Consider the following 17595-nt stretch of genomic DNA (forward strand, 5'->3'; position numbering starts at 1 on the left):
TATTTAAAGTGAAAATTCCATAAACTAATTATGCCTATGATTTTTTTTAATGGAATTAATCACTTGAAAGTTTAATGTTAGTGTTAAAATATAACTAGTGCATTTACTTTGAAGTAGTTCCAAGAATAGAATAAGAAGATAAAACTAATGTAACCTGTAAACTAAATGTTGATTCTTGTTAAAAAAACAAAAAACAAAAAAAAACAAATTCAAATTCAGAAAACAGCTGGGTTTTCTCAGGTACATGTGAAAAATAACATTTTGTATCTTTCTAAACTAACTTTTGAATATACCTTTTTAGGATAAAATCATTCCTCCTGATCCTATTACCAAAACTGAGAAACAGACCACTCTTCATCAGCTGAACCAGATTCTTAGACATCGACTAGTAACTACAGATCTCCCTCCTCAGCTGGCAAATCTTACAGTGGGTATGGATCTGAACTTTCTCCTAAAGAGTAATTTTATTTAAATGATTTCTTTTTCTTCCCAGCTTGAGTTTGAAGTGTTTAAAATATTAACATATATATCATATGTTATAATCTGTAAAGATTGTAAATTAAGACCTCTCACTTTGAAAGTAGTAGAGAATTAAAGAGGCATGACAAAAGAAAAAGCGATTGAAAAGACAGTACAAGAAAAAGAATAATGAGAACGTGAACGATGCAGGGAGAAAAAGTATTTTTTTTCTTGTTTTTCATTAATAAAACAGTATTTAATAAATACATATAATTAGCACCTATGGTTTTCAAAGACGTAGCATGTTGCTAGGCTGCAGGTAATTCAGACATTCAAGTACCTCAGATGTTTCAGGCCTGTGCTAAGTGCTAGGGAAAACTACAGTCCCTGCCTTCAGACTGGAGGAGCAGCTAAACTTGGAGAAAATGACCTGGGAGGGTAATCTAAATGTTGAAAAGAGGAATTTTATATTTGATCCCAGAGGAAATAGACAGTCACTGGAATATATCAAGTAGGATGTGACATGATTAGATTTGTGTATTATGGGATGCAACATAAATAAGTATAAAGATAGAGGCCCTGCCTATTGACCTTTGCAGTTGAAAAGAACATAAAAGAATTAGCGTATACCTATTAATGTTGTGTTGTCACAAACATTTTTCAACTGTATTTTAATTCTTCTCATATCTAAACTGAAAAAAAAAAAGTTTATTCAGTAAGCAAACTAAGAAAAAAATTTTTTCTTTTTTTTCCCCTTTTACTCTTAAACTGATAAAAATCATGCAGCAAATGGTCGGGTAAAGTTTCGAGTAGAAGGAGAGTTTGAAGCCACTTTGACAGTAATGGGAGATGATCCTGATGTCCCTTGGCGCCTTCTCAAATTGGAAATTCTGGTTGAAGATAAGGAGACTGGAGGTAAATCCACAAAAAGTTATTCTTAAAGTATTTTATCATTTTTGTACCCCCATGTTACAGGAGAAATATCTTCTCTTTCATGGAGCAGGTGACTGCTTCCAAAACACATTCATCACAATGAAGAAATTATCAAAATAAAAACATAGGTTTTATTCTTATGCTTAACCATACCTTTAGGTTTTGGTCAAAACCTCTGAACCCTCATGAAGATTTTAGCTAGGCTTCATTTGCGCAAAATTACTTTAGTGACAGAGATAATTCTTTAACATATTGCAATCTTATACATTCCTCCTTGTTATAAGAATTAAAGAAAAGGTAGATTCATAGTAATATGTTTTTACCAATGTCATAAAATTTAAATAAATTTAAATGAAATCTTAATTTATACATCCCCTGGGAAAACAGACCATGTCAAATAAATTCCTTTGAGTGCATGGGATGACTTCTCCAGGCTCTCTTTCCAAGCTTCCCTTTCCTTTTCCCATTTCTCTTCCAGCTCTCTTGTGAGAGCCTTTTTGATTTCCTCTATGAGGTTCTTTTGTATTGAGGAGCAGCTTATATCCCTCCCAGGGGATACATCTGGGGACAGTCTGTTCCTAGTCTCCTCAGCATTTGAAGTCTGCTCCCTCTCCACACAGAAGCTGTCAATGGTTAGAGCCCTTTTGAATTTTTTGTTCATTTTGTCAGAGTAGGAATCAAAGAAAACAAACTGACAAGAGAAACAATTGGTCTGTTTTGCGGGGGATGGGGCTGGATGTTATTAATGGGCTTCCTCTACAGACTGGGGGTAGGGCAGCAGAGAGCCACTAACAGAACAGCAATGACTGTACTGAGTCTGCTCTCTGAGGCTCCTAGAACGCACCGAGTCAGTCCAGGTGGAGGTTGGGGGTGGCCGGGCTCTGAGAGACGCTGGCTTTCTGGGGTTTTAATCTTCACCTCCGGTGTTTACACCCTCTCCACCGCTCCTGGCTTGCTGCCAAGACGGAGCATCCACACTGGGGCAAAAGCCCTTTCACAGAAACGGCAGAGATCACACCCCTCCCCCTCTGGTCTGAGCTGTGTGAGCTGCCTGTCTTGCTCTGGCTGTCTGCCCTCAGTCTGCGCCCAGTCTGATTGACCCTCCCCCGAACAAACACAGACCTTTTCTGGCGACTTTCAAGGATGTCTTCTCTTGGTGATAATTTGTGGATTTCTTTCTGGGTCAAGCATTAAGTCAGAGGCTTGTCATGAAGTAAGTTCTGAGAGAAAACGAGGAGCTCAAGCAGCTGTCTGCCTCCACGCCGCCATCTTGGCCGGAAGTCCAAATAAATTCCAATAGCAGGTTACAGATTAAGCTACATTTAGGAGTTCATAAATAGGCTGATTAAGAAAGAAGATTTACTTGTCAACAAGAAGTCAGAGACAGTTTAGAGTGTTCTCTGGCTCCTTATCTAAGGAATTTTTAAGGATTTAAGTGTATTTAAGGAAATGTCCCATGGGCCTTTTTTTGGTTGACTCAACCTCACAGCTAGAAGAAAGGAAAAGGGAACTGACTTTCAGTTAACATTATTTTCCCATGAATCCGATTTTGATCAGATGAGACTGTTAAATCAAGAATCAGAAATCAGAAATTTCCATTACACCCGAAACATGTAACTTCTCCCTGCTCCCCACCTTTTTTTTTTTTTTTTTTTTTTTTTTTGGTTTGGACCTATAATTTTCACATCTGCACATCAGTGACTTTTCAGCAATTTTTAATAATAATAGAGTATTGCTTGAGTCACTTAAGCTATGACTTTCCAATGAACATGTATTTAGTACTTGTCAGAAGCAGAACTTGGACTCGGGTCTTTCAGTCACCAATGCTGACTTTGTATCTACCAAACTATAATGGCATTACTTTTCATAGATATATGTTCTGTGGAATAATAATAATTCTTTAGTTTTTTCTGTTTATTTAAACATTTTTGGAAGATTATCACAATTAACTGTTAATGAATGAAATCTACTAAGGAGATGTATTTCTCTTTTTTAGTCTTTGAAGTATGTTTTGGTTTCCATTGACAACAGATTGCATTTCTATTCATTTTATTTCAGTTCATATAGCATTTATTTCTCTTTACTTCCTGTTTGTTTTTATCACGTAGTGTAGAGGATGGGCACTACAATCTTGTGACTTTATTTAGATAAGGAATTCTCAGTTGAAGAAATTTCCTTCATTATTTCAGATCATGCATTGCACATTTGCTAAGAGAAGTGAGGTTTTAAATAAAGATTTTTGTATTTTTACAGGATGCATCAGTCAGGGCTTGGATCTCAGATCTTTTAAGGCCAGCTTTTTAGTCTCCCATTTTTATCATATGCTTGTAAAAATGTTTTCACATTTCCATAATTTGTAAAATTGTGATTAATTTGTTTTTCTTGCTTCCTCTTCCTAATATAGATGGTCGTGCTTTGGTCCATAGTATGCAGATCAGTTTTATTCATCAGTTGGTCCAATCTAGGCTGTTTGCTGATGACAAACCTCTTCAGGACATGTACAATTGCCTACGTATCTTTTTGAAAATAGAGCTGGTAGTTTCAGATACAGCTTTCTTATTACCTTTTTTGTTCTTAATCCTTAATTGTGGTAGGCTATTTACTGATTGTTTTTTTAATACTCAAATACACTGAAATTCCACTTTTAAGCTAAGATTATACTGGCTTGACAAATGGGAAAAAATATTAATAGAGAATAGTGAAAAGTAGTATTAGTAGGTCTGTCTATAATGCATAAATGTCTATATTTTTTATAGCATGGAAATGGAAATTCTTAACATTTCCACAAAGAGGTAGGCAACTTGCTGCTATTTTAAGTTCTCATTTAAAGTTGTATTGATAGTTTCTCTAATTTCTCGAACTTTTGAAAAGATGGGAAAGATGGTTTCAGTCTTTTCTTGACAGGATAGAGTTTGTTTGACAGTTTGTAGAAAGCCAGATAAATGTGAAAGAATAGATCTTTCTCAGAAATCTTGCTCTCTCTCTCAATGTTTTCTGCTATTTGTATTTTGTAACTTTTTTTTGTGAAAGAAGAAAAGTTATTTTTACTTCGTATGCCTCATTTTTTAGATTTGGTAGGAGGGACTGACTACATTACTTACTATTTGTTTATATTGTTTCGTAATAGAGTCAAAAGTAGTCCCACGATCTTTCTCCTAATTCTATGATGTAAGTCAGTGAAATGACATGATTCAAACAATATAAATTTGTTTTCTAGCCAACTTTTCTGTCAGGTGTTGTTTTAAAAATAAGTTACACCTCTTTGATTGAAACAAGTAGCCAATGATTTTTGAATAGGAGACTTTTGCTTTTGTTCTTAACTTTGTTTATCAGATTCTTTCTGTTTATCACTTCAATTAGAAGTATTACATTCACAAACTCTAATGCTAATTCGAGAACGTTGGGGTGATCTTGTTCAAGTAGAGAAGTATCATGCTGGAAAGTGCCTCTCACTCACAGTTTGGAAGTAAGTAAAACTGTTTCCACTTAACTTTTGCTATTAAATCACATTTTTCTATTTCTCATTTCTGTTATATATTTATGCAAAGTACAGTCCTCATCATTTAAGTGACATTTGGGTCTCTTCAGCTCATGACTCTGTGACCAATACCTCTAAAATATAAATATTTCTTTTTTATTATATTTGATTTGTTCACATTTCTCAAAACTTTGAGGAACAATATAATTCTCTTCTACCTTAAGCTGGATTTTTAAAAGAACTTGTTAATTATTTGACAAATTTCATGTCAAATAATTTTATTAATCTGTTGAATTTTCCTGTCTTTATGTACAAGTGTCCCAAAAAACTTATCAATTTTAAAGCTTTCATGGTTTAATTCCTTTAAACTGCAATAAGAATTTTGGGACACCTTGTATACTTTAAAATATATATGTGCACACACACACACACACACACATTTGAAATGTTGACATTCTCTAAAATTCTCTTACAGAAGGTTATATACTGATAAAACTTTCTCTTTTTTAGGATTTTGGAATAAGTATTAATTAGACAGCTACTATCCTTGCATTCTTCATCATAATGTATGACTGATATTACTCTTTTATAGTAAAAGGATGAGAAATGATATCACAGATAAACACAGAAGTTTGTTTTATATGTACTTTAAATTGTATCTCCATGGTAGCTAAAAATGTCAAGCAAATACAAATGTAACATGAAACATAGCTTTCAAAATGCATTGTAACATCGAAAGTTTGTTCTCAAAGCAAACATTAACATATTTAACACTTCAGTTTTCTGTTAAGTCAACAGGTCCTTGGGAGAAAAACAGGGATTGCCTCTGTCCACAAGGTCACAATCAAAATTGATGAGAATGATGTCTCCAAACCTTTACAGATTTTTCATGATCCTCCCCTGCCAGCTTCTGACTCCAAATTAGTAGAAAGAGCCATGAAAGTAAGTACATATTTGTATTAGCTGTTTAAGTGAGTATAATCCACCTTATTTTGAGTATATTAGCCTTATCAGAAACTCTTCAACAAACTTTTCATAAAACCATTTAGGAAACTTGCTATAAAATTATTATGTGAAAGACTTTGGGAACCCAGAGGTGAGAATTGATAATTTTAGTTCTCGGAATTTTCAGCCTAGAAGGGATAAAACCTATATGATAGTAATTCCAGGTAGAAATTGCCATTTAATTTTGGAATTTGATAATTTCAAATTCACTAAGATATCATTTTAAATGTAAGAAGATTTTTCTTTTCCATTTAATATAAGAAAAAAAGGTCCAAGAAAGTGAGTAATTTTTCTAGAGTCTCTCAGAAAGCAGGGAGGAACCTCAAGGAGTCATACTCTTAAGAAAAAAAAACCAAAAAATTGGGGTAAGGGACAATAAAAAGGGTGAGGGGAAAAAGGGAGAGCCTGACTTCTGTGGGGGAAGGCAATTCTATCCAAGAACAGGGCAGAAGCCTGGGAGTAGTTCACAGTCCTGAGCCCTGCTGGCAAAGGATCATGCTGCTAGATACTTAAACTAACTGCCCCTCGCAAATAATTGTAGACAGTAGTCGGAAGAAGGGCAAGCAGGCACCTGTGTCTGAAGAGAGGTGGCTTTTCCTGTGATAGAAGTAGGTTCCACAGTCATTTCCTTTAGGAGACTCTGGGTGCGGTGGTTCCAGCTTTCCTCTGCCATTGAGAGCTTCAGTAAGAAAGAAAATAATGACCTGGAAGGCCCTGGAGCCTAGGCTTCTGGGGTCCTTGGACACATTATGCAAAGTACTTAACCTTGCTGCTGCTGTAGGTTCAGATTCCATTCAGGATTTGGCCTCGGTTCAGGATTAATCTGGAAGGCTAGCAGCTGAGGGTTGAAGAGGGTACTGTTGGGTCCCAAGTCCTGAAAGTTCCAGGTTGAGGCAGCATCCAGCACCCTGACAATGAATGTGGGGAGGGAAGAGGACTGAGGAAAGGGCATGGCTTAGGAGTCTAGGGCAGATGGGGAGAGAGTGGGAAGCCATATATGGGAGGGGTTTTATTGCTCTCAGTTCATGGGGGTACATGTCATGGTAATCCTCAAGCAAAGAGAACTGAGACAACGTAACAGTGACTATGGCTGTTGTGTCAGGAATTCATGCCACCTTTTTTGAGGACTTCAGGCTATAACCATGAAACTCTCATGGGTCTCAGGCTGTCATAGGAGACTCCTTTGGGCCTGGACAAGGCTGCCAGGGTATTGGTGATTAAATTCACTTCTGTCATCCTAGAACTCTTCTTCCATAGTGACATCCATGGGGGTAAGAGGAAGGCTTTAGCAGGACATAGTGCTGGGAAACTGGGGAGCTAGAGGTGGCAGGGAGAGTGGAAAGCAAAGTATTTGAGGTAAATTCCTGCTCTTACAGCTCCCAAGACCCTGAAATTGCTACTTTAAAAAAAGATTTTGTGGTTTAAAAAGATAAAATAGAGGCCAGTTAGTCTCAGAATTAAAAAAGACTTTAGTTCAGATCCCACCATAATTGACTATATGATCCTGTACAAGTCACTTAATCTCTTAGGGCTGCAGAGAATATAAATTGCTGAATAGTTACTGATCTGCATTGGTAGGGACAGTTACCTCACAAGTTGAAATCTCTGGTCTGGCTCAAACATGGTTTAAAAGGCACTCTGCAGAAATGATCTCATTGTAACTTATGAGTCCTGGGAAGTATAGGGTATAAAGAACTAAATATTTAGTACTTGATGCAATTGGGATTTTGTCTCTGTGACTACTTATCTTTATTAAGATGAAACATGGAAAGTAGTTATAACCACTTTCTGTGGGCCCCCAAATTCTTCATACTTCAGGTAAACTGGTTGCTAAACTTTTAGCAGGGAGGAGACTTAGTTCCCAAGCCGCAATGAGACAACAGATACAAATTCTAGAACAAATTTAATGTAAAGATTAGTATCCCCATTTTACAAATGACAGAACTAAGGTTTGAAAACGTTGTGATCTGCTAGTATTATACATGAGAACAGAGCTGGAACATGAAATTTGTTCATATTATTTTGCAAACTTGTGAAGTTTATCTTTTTTAATATATTCTATTAACATGTTATAATTTGAAAATTAGCTTAGCCTTTTCATAAAAGGCACATTTAAATTATTTAAAATTTGGCTAATTTGCATTAAAAATTCTCAAGGAACTCTTAATAATGTTACTTAGCAAGTATACTTATTTCAAGATGATTGTGAAGTTTTAAAAATAAAGATATGAATTGTTAATCAACTTTAATGTTTTAAATTCTCTTAATTTGGGCTTAAGTTCTTAACATAAAAAGTTGTTTTCTTATTTCTGCAGATTGATCACTTATCAATAGAAAAACTTTTAATTGATAGTGTACATGCAAGGTCTCATCAGAAACTCCAGGAGCTGAAGTCCATTCTTAAAGGTTTCAATGCCAATGAAAATTGTATGTCCTTTTTATTAACATTTACTCATTCTTTTGAAATAAGTTTGTTCTTTATGAAAGCTTTGCATTAAAATGTGATTTCAACTTAACTTGACTGCTGGCATACAGTAGTTTGTATTCAAGGGTTAGGACTTTGATTAAGTAGAAATTCTGTTTTGTGTAGTATGCTAATGTCATTTTTATTTAATCAGATACATTCATTAGCAACGGCAGCTTCTGGACCTGGGCACATTGATACCTTTTCTGCAACATGTAGTCTTTCAAAGTTGCTAGGGGCACTCAGAAATTAAATGACTTGGCTAGGGTCACCCTAACCAATTGGACCAGTAGTGGTGGGGCATTGCCCCTGAAACTTAATATCAACTAGTAGTAATAGTTGTAGTATAAAATCAGTAGCTTTGAGGACAGGAATCATGCTTTGATTATTTGTGTGCCCCTTAAGCCCAATGTCTGGCATATATTTGAATTGAAGCTGTGAGTGTTTTTCATTAGATTTTTAAAGGACTATGAATTCAGATGAGTGGAGGAAGCTAATGTGAGTTTGTTATATCTAGTTTATTACAAAAATAAATTTGATTTTTTTTTTTTTTTTTGCTTTCAATTACATATAATAACACAAAGTAGAATTCTTAGCTTCCTTCAAAGCTCAGCTTGTGTTCAACTTAATTCCTGTATGAAACCTGTCCTGATTCCCTCTAGTTATTAGGGTTCTGTCTCTTATCTTTTTGCTTTTTTGCATGTTGTATCCCCCAGCAAAATGTAGAATTTTTAAGGACAGGAACTATTTCATTTTTGTCTTTGTATCTTCTGCCCAGGACAGTGTCTTTCATGTAATAGGCACTTAATAAATGTTTGCTAAATAAAATATACTTGAAACTGGGAGGCTTCATGGTATATTAGAAGGAACATTTAATTTATGAATTCAAGTTTCACCTCTGGTAACCTCTTTGGGTCTCAGTTTCCTCAGCTGTAAAATCAGGGGAGATGAACTAGGTGAGCACTAATGTTCCTTTAACTCAGTCTGATCTGATGATCCTAAAATAAAAAGATTTTTTCTAATTTTTACATATATCAGATATTTTTTCTGAAGTCTTAATTCCCAATAATTTACTTAGTAAATCCCGTTTTCCTTATTAACTTGAAAGGAAACTACATTCCAGCTGTGCTTGAACTGTCAGCGTTTTTTAATTTAATGAGATGTTGGTGTTGTTTCTGATAATAGGAATTAGGAATACTATAATAATGGCAATGCAAGTAGTATTTGAATCTTGAACTATTCTATACATTTTTCAAAGCATCTTGTTTCCGTTCAGCAAATGTTTAATAAGTGTCTGTTGTATGCATATAATTGTTGTGCCCTTAAGAAGGTTAAACTCTTATAGGACAGCTAGAATATATGCATTTTACTCTGACAGTTGTCTCTGATAGGTAGCAGAGATTTTGTTCCTTTCTGAGGGACTGCAGTATAGTAGGCAGAATACTGACTCCAGAATTAGCAGGCTTTAGTTCAGATCCCCCTCTGATGGATAGAATAGTAGCTGTATTATTTTGGGTAAATCATTTAATCTCCCTGGCCCTCCCTTTCTTTTTCTGAAAAATCAGGGTTTTTTTTTACCAGATGATTTCTGGAGTTATTTCCATCCCTAATTCTTTGATTTTGAAGTAATTAGTACCGAGAAGGGTCCAACTTGCCCTTTGTCATAGAGTTGGTTAATTGGTGGCAGAACCAGGACTGGATTCTCCTGAGAACAATGTTCTTTCTGCTGTACCATAATTCTTAGAGGGCTTAGATCACTAGAGCTGTCATTTCATAATATTTTTTGCCCATAACTTCCTAATATCTTTTTTATTCTCCGTCTGACTGGCACTTGGTTTGCATGTACTTAATTGCATCTAATGTCTCTGAATTTCTGCTATGTATGATTGGGGGAATAAAAGAAAAGTTAATTGGACCTTTTAGAAGCACTTAGCTTTGGGATATACCTATAACAGTTGCTTACATTCCAGTCTTATCTGTGACTTTAAACTAAAGTGTACATTTAAATTTGAGGGGTTTTAAAATGAAAGTTTTTTTGGTTTGTTTTTAAATTTGACTTTTTGAATGTGTATATGCATTTAGTACCTTCTGATAGTTTAGGGTTTTTTACAAGATATTTAGGTTTTCCTAAATATCTCTTTTCTATTCTTCCTTTTGTAATTATAAGGTGAGGTTAGGAATGGGGAGAAATGGCCTGAAAGAAATCTTTTCAAAATTAACATTATATTAGCACACTGAGTAGGGTAGTAAGTAGTAGTAAGTAGATCCCATAAGGCTAAGAGTATTCCATTCCAACAAAAGATATATATATATATATATCTTTTTTTTTTTCCCCTCTCTTATTTTTGCTGCAGATTTTGGGAGTAGTACATTTAATCTCTACTCGAAAATTGCATTCTTCCTATTTATAATATAGTAGTGTCCCATATTTAACAAACTTGCCTGTTTTGTTTTGGGGATGCATCATGGATATAACTTATTTATGTTATTTTTTTTTAGAGTTGATCTTTAATTTAAAATATGGGGATGTAAATTTTAACTTTTGACTGTTTAGCTTTCATAGAGACTGCACTTCCAACTCTTGTCGTTCCCATCTTGGAGCCCTGTAGCCGCTCAGAATGCCTACATATTTTTGTAGACTTGCATTCTGGAATGTTCCAACTGATGCTTTATGGACTTGGTAGGTTGATAAACTATTACAATCACTCATTGTATTTATTTATTTAAGCCATGTCTATTAAAAATGGAAAAGATGTACATTTTCCCAAGTATTTGGTGTTGAAAGAAGTGGCAACAGTGAAAGGATATAACATATGATAGAAAGAATAACCCTAAGTTTATATGAGCTATTGCTTCTGTTAATATATTACCACTGTATTTGTAGTATTTCAGTTTTATTGAACTATTTTAAGAATTTACAATTTGCTTAGTATTTATGCTTCAAAGTAAAAAGCTAATTGTTTACCTAACAGGTTCTGCCTATGATTTACTAGTGGTTTCTAAAGAAGGAAATTGTTCTGGAATTACAGAAGTTTTACTTTATAACTAAACCAAGTTCTGTAACATTTTAATATGAAAATATCTGTGATTAAAAGACTTTAATAATTTTGGAAACTAAAATATTACCTCCCCCCCCCCATGAATTTGCTGCTTACTTTTCACTTCTGTATAAAATAGGTTTTAGCTTTGTAGTCTTTAACCTTAACATCCTCTTAATTTAATAGATGAAATTATGTCCTTCAAAAAGAGCAAGCTTATTGAATTAAAAACTTGTTCTAACAGTTCACCCATAGTGTATTTTGCCTTTTGACACTAGTGTTATAAAAAAGTTACATTATGTTGATTTTTAATAACTCATAGATGTTAATAATCTTGGGCTCCAATTTGAATATGCATTGGTCTTTTAGAACTAATGGCTCACTTATCAAAAACTCACTTTCAAAATATTGTATATGATAGTTAATATATTTAATATACTAACATTTTCTTGAAAAGATTTCCCCTAAAATTAATTTCAGCTTTGTGTTTAGTTTTACTGTAAGTTAAGCCTTCTCCACCATGGTTTCCATGCATCACTATGCCTGTTGTTATTCCAGCAGTAGCCTGGGGAAGGAGAACTTGGCTGACTCCTATCAATGTGGCTAAAATTTGACTTAGTTTTGATATGGGTACAAATTAAGCAAACATAACTTATGATATATGATCATTTAAATTTTTCATTTGTTCCTTGCTGTTTATTTGACCTCATATTTGTGATTAAAAAATAAGACTTTTAAAAAAACTATTTTTTTTTATTCCATTCTTTAAAAGGTTTATGTATAAAAGATTTTATTCATTTAAGCAACTAATGAAAAGCTTTATCTTTTTAGACCAGGCAACTCTGGATGACATAGAAAAATCTGTGAATGATGATATGAAAAGAATCATCCCTTGGATTCAACAGCTCAAGTAAGCTTTATTTTTTAAGACATATGAGAACTAGCTTAAACTTTATTTGTTGCTTTTCACATTCTTTTCCTTTCCTTCAGTTTAATTTTATTTCTTGGAAATCTACTTTTTAATTTATGCTGAGGTTGACTAGTATTTTTGCATTTTAATTATAGTCCAGAAAGGTTTTGTTGTTGTTTATTTTAAATGAGGTTGTATGTAAATATGCATATACACACACACACACACATATATTCATATATGTATGTATTTTTTCCAATATATTGTTAACTTCATTGAGTAATTGTTAACAAGGTTTTTGCCTCATAGGAGAAAAATTTAACTAAAATCTCACATCTTTCTCATTTGAAAAAAATCTTTCCTTAGAATTTTGATAAGTTGCACTCTGACTCCCAAAAAATCAAGGAGCAGAACTGTTCTTCTAGAAGTAACTGCTTATGAATTCATATAATGGATGGTATCTTGGAGCATGCAATGAAATCAGAAGGCATAAATAACAATAAGAATCCATCACATCGAGCAGTTGCTAGGCAGAAATCTACTGGATAAGTGATAATTTGTAAAGTGTTTATTCAGAAAAAACCCTCACTGTATGGAAAAATCATCTTTTTTGGTCAAAATGTCATTAAAGTTAATCTTAATACACCATATCTTTGTTCACTTCAAGATAGAATTTGCTTTAAGGCATCTTTATCTTGAACCCTTTAAAAAATTTTTTTTTCAAAAGTATTTTATCTTTAAAAATATATAGAAATATCATTTTCAACCCTCCCTCCCTCCTCTGCCATCCCATCTCTGCAAGTAATCTGATGTAGTTTAAATATGTGTAATTGAACCCTTTCTTAAAAGGAGTTTAGTTATGAGTTTAAGTATGAAAGGATTGTAGTGAAAGGGAATTCTTTGGTATTTATCCTGAGGATGGTAGAAAGACCTCATTATACTCCTTTTTTAGTTTTCCCCCTTTCCCCATGCATAATCCCCCTTCCCCTCCCCCCTCATGCTTTTGAAAATACTGTGGTATTTGCCCTATTTCAAGAAAATTTTTAAGAACAAAAGTGTTATTTTTGTTGCCATTGGGTAGGGGTCGGATTTTTTTTGGGGGGGGGGAGTATCAAAAGCTCTTGTTTTCCTCTACTAGTTTGATATTAATCCCTATAAATTTTGACCAGCTACTTTTTTTTTTTTTTTTTTTTTGAATAATGAATAAGTAAATCTGAAGTATATTTAAAACATTGTAAAACACAGCCAAGAGATAGGAAGATTTGGGGTTTTCTTGGTTTTTTTTTTTTTTTTTAAGGAGGGTGATACAATAATGAGGTTAGGATAGCATAAGTCCCAAAAGCCATGAATCAACTCATGCTTATTTATCTGATAACTGAGAAAGTAAAGGAAAATTATAGGAGAATATTTCAAGGTAGCAAAAAGTGAAGGCAGTGAGCCAAATTCAAAACACATTAACAGTTTGAGGTACTTTTTTTAATATATATATAGGGACAAACATGTGGGACAATACTGTTTTAAAGTGAGTATAATAAGTAGTATTCGTAATGAGCATTTGTTATCAAGAAAAATACAATCAAGTCAAAAAATTTTTTTTTCTGAAACAAATGGGGTTAAGTGACTTGGCCAGGTTCATACAGGGAAGAAGTGTTAAGTGTCTCACGCCACATTTGAACTCAGATCCTCCTGACTTTGGGGCTGGTGCTCTATCCACTGTACCAATTAGCTTCCCCTAATATTTTCTTTTTTTAAGAAGGCAGCGTTTATAATTTGTTTCAGAAACATTCCTTTTCAAAATACTGAAAATCAGAAGTTATCCTAAGGGATAAATTCCATTTTTTTGGAAAATCATTTATATGGAATAGCCCCTTGACAACATCAATAATAATATGGGATCCTTTACACACATCATTTTGTAAGTTTTTTTAGAGAATTCACGATTGAATTAGAAAGATGTTGATCCCTTTGTCAATCTGTTTTTCTTCAGAGTAATTTTTAAATGCATTAAATAAAATACAGAGGATCATAAAGGAAACCAATTATGTTGAAATATAGTTATCGATATTTTTTAAAGTTCATAGACCAGGTTAAGAATCTAAGAGGTTACTTAGTTTTGCTGTTCGTAAGCTAAAAAAAAATTCTATGAATTTCTCTTACCAATCATTTCTACTGTCTCATAATTGAGACATTTCTCTTATTTAAAGCTTGTCTAAACCACAGATAAATAGAGAAGACAAGCATTTGAAGCTTGTCCCCTCTATTTATTAATGTGTCCTTTTAGTGGTACTTGAAATTTGTATTAATTTACTTGATTGGTTGTTCGTAATGAGAGTGATTTTTGTAGTCTTAATCTGTCATTCCAGGTTAACCAGAATAGTCTGTTTTTCTAATAATTACTTTGTTTTGGGTTTTTGCTTTTTTTAATTAAGATTTTGGCTTGGACAACAACGATGCAAACAGTCTATAAAACATCTCCCTATAATGTGCAGTGAAACTTTGCAGCTTTCTAATTACTCAACTCATCCTGTTGGAAATCTTTCAAAGAATAAACTGTTTATCAAACTCACTCGACTCCCACAATATTACATTGTAAGTAACTAAATGGGACTTTTCTGATCAATCTTTATAGGGTTCATTAAGTTTGTCACTTCCCTGGCTTCTTTATTACTTTCAGAATACCATGAGTTCATTGATGTGAATATTAATTTCTTGCAAAGGAAGCTCCATTGTGCCTTAAAAGATTATTTTCTTTAGTTACTGAGATTGAGAATATTCACTTGGTGGCCAACCTTGGATGGCCAAGTTTAAATTGTGAAATACCTTGATTGGACATTAATCCTATTTACTTTTTAATGTGGAGTTCTACTCATATTTCCTGCTTTTAAGTACACACACAGAGACAATTAAATTTCAGTTAAGATAATTTTTTTTTTTTTTTTTTTTTTTTTTTTTTGGCAAGGCAGTCAGGATTAAATGACTTGCCTAAGGTCACACAGCTAGTAAGTGTCAAGTGTCTGAAGCTGAATTTGAACTCAGGTCCTCCTGACTCTAGGGCAGATGCTCTATCTACTGCCCAACTGCCTGACCTCCACTCCCTTTTTTTTATTTTTAAGGAGTATGTTAGACTTCAAATAAGATGATTCTGCTCTCAGTATACCTAATGCTTTTACATTTTGTTTGTAAATCATACTAAATGGGATGAAAAGGTGGTTTTCTTATTATTTTTTTAATATTATACTTGACTTCTGATTGTATATTTATTTATAAATACTATATACTAATACACTAGATTTATCACCTAAATTAGACACAAAAAATAATTATGGTAACATAAATTTAGAGCCATAAGGTACCTCAGAGGCCATCTGGTCCTACCTCTCATTTTACAGATAAGTAAACTGAGATCCAGGAATGTAAGTGACTTGCCCAGTGTCATACAACTAGTAAATGTCTAAGACAGGATTTGAAAATAATTCTTTGTGACTCAGAGTACAAAGTAAAAAGACTATGGAAACATGAATTAAAAAGAGGAGAGGGTAGACAAGCTGTTGCAATGTCTTAATGATCTGACTTATTTATTGAGCTAAAATTGGTCAGCTACATAGCTGCTGCCATAATAGCCTCTGCAATGCATAGGGCCTTCTCCACTGGAATTCATTTCGCAACCACTAAGGTGACCCTTCTTTAAATTTTTTTTAGGGTGATAGACTAAGAATTTGACGTTAGCAATGCTGATGTGACAGTACTTTATCAGTCACTGTGTCAAAATCTTGAAGCCTTCTTACATTTAGTATACACTAGTATTTGCTCCTAACTGGTAGATTTTGTTTATTTTTGGTTTTTCTTGCCTCATCTGCTAGGTTTCAATTCTGACAGATTTAGTAGCATGCATTTTTGTATATTTTGTATATATAATTTGAAATGATTCACTAATCCTTATGTAGAATCCCACATTGGATTTTTATTTCACAGCACCATTTGAAATTAGAAAAGGAATAAATAAAATGCCTCATTAAGTAAATTGTTTTAATTGTTGACATTTAATTTTCTGTGTCTGAGATTTTATTTATTAATGTTTAGGTGGTAGAAATGTTTGAAGTTCCTAGCAACCCCACAGAGTTGGAGTACAAGTATCATTTTCTCTCTGTGAGCTCTGCAGAAGGAGATGAAAGTCCAGCCACTGCTTTGTTATTACAACAATTTAAAACGAATATTGAAGAGCGACTACTGGACCCAAAAGCTGGGAAACAAGTAAGAACAGGTGTCAAACGCAAGGTAAGGGAGGCCATTTATCATGGAATTTGACATTGTCGGGAACCTATTGATGTGTGAAACTAATCAACCCTAACCTTAGAATGAATTAGCTTGAATTTATAAGGGATAGTTTGATTTATGTAAAAATGGAACATTTTCTTAAATATTTGGATTTTATAACTCATTAAGAAACCAGAAGCCACCTTGGTGATATAGTATTGTTAAGTGTGTCATTCTAAATATTTTGTAGCATGTCTTTTAAAACTGAATTGTGATGTGATAACTTAGAAAATTGTCTTAAAGCAGTTGTTTCAAAAGAATTTTTATTTACTTGTATTCTTTACTTCAATTTTAGTTATCTGGCGATCCAAATCCTGTAGAGTCCAAAAAACTCAAACAATCAGGAGAAATGTGTGCCTTCAATAAAGTTCTAGCTCACTTTGTAGCTGTATGTGACACAAATATGCCATTTATAGGACTTCGTATGGAAGTAAGGATTTTTAAGTTTGTTTTGTTACTTTTCCCTTTCCCTGCTTTTAGGCTAAGTCTTTTCAAGTCTAAATGGTTCCCTTTAAGGAAACTGAAATGTTTGCAAATTATTTTTATTGTTGTTGTGAAGTTATTACAAGTTGTATAATATGCATGTGATTCTTATGACATCATCAAAAGCAAATGTTTATACTCTTGTCATCTTTTGCTTATCACTTTGACATTTCCTATATGTGTGAAGCTAAATTCTTAATAGGAGAAGATTAACATTCTTGCTAGCTAAAGACTTTTGAACATAAATGATCAGTTTTATAACCTTTTGGGTAGGTAATTTTTCACTATAGGAAATGGTAGGACAGAGACTTTCTTCTAGTAGATAAAATCAGCATGGGATGGAGGATTGAGTGCCAGACTTGGAGTCAGAAGACCTGGATTCCAATTCTGCCTTTTACTGTTGTGTAATCTTGGGCAAATCATTTAACTTCTCTGTGCCTCAGTTTCCTTCTCTGTAAAATGAGGGATCTAGGCTTGATAACCTCTAAGGCTCTTTTCAGCTCTAAAGCTC

The 17595-nt window shown here is 33.7% G+C and overlaps 1 protein-coding gene across 1 annotated transcript in view; it reads left to right on the plus strand.

Annotated features, from left to right (window-relative positions):
* The window catches only part of MED14 (mediator complex subunit 14), a 59719-nt gene that overhangs the window by 13625 nt on the left and 28499 nt on the right, over positions 1 to 17595 (plus strand). The window contains exons 5-15 of the mRNA XM_074300822.1: positions 302 to 431; positions 1246 to 1374; positions 3797 to 3904; positions 4726 to 4858; positions 5662 to 5812; positions 8191 to 8302; positions 10894 to 11019; positions 12209 to 12287; positions 14717 to 14876; positions 16368 to 16562; positions 16897 to 17031. Of these exons, the coding sequence (XP_074156923.1) occupies positions 302 to 431; positions 1246 to 1374; positions 3797 to 3904; positions 4726 to 4858; positions 5662 to 5812; positions 8191 to 8302; positions 10894 to 11019; positions 12209 to 12287; positions 14717 to 14876; positions 16368 to 16562; positions 16897 to 17031 (1458 nt within the window). The remainder of the gene's footprint in view (positions 1 to 301; positions 432 to 1245; positions 1375 to 3796; positions 3905 to 4725; positions 4859 to 5661; positions 5813 to 8190; positions 8303 to 10893; positions 11020 to 12208; positions 12288 to 14716; positions 14877 to 16367; positions 16563 to 16896; positions 17032 to 17595) is intronic.

The sequence above is a fragment of the Sminthopsis crassicaudata genome, chromosome 3 (genome assembly GCF_048593235.1).
Source record: "Sminthopsis crassicaudata isolate SCR6 chromosome 3, ASM4859323v1, whole genome shotgun sequence".
Lineage (NCBI taxonomy): Eukaryota > Metazoa > Chordata > Mammalia > Dasyuromorphia > Dasyuridae > Sminthopsis > Sminthopsis crassicaudata.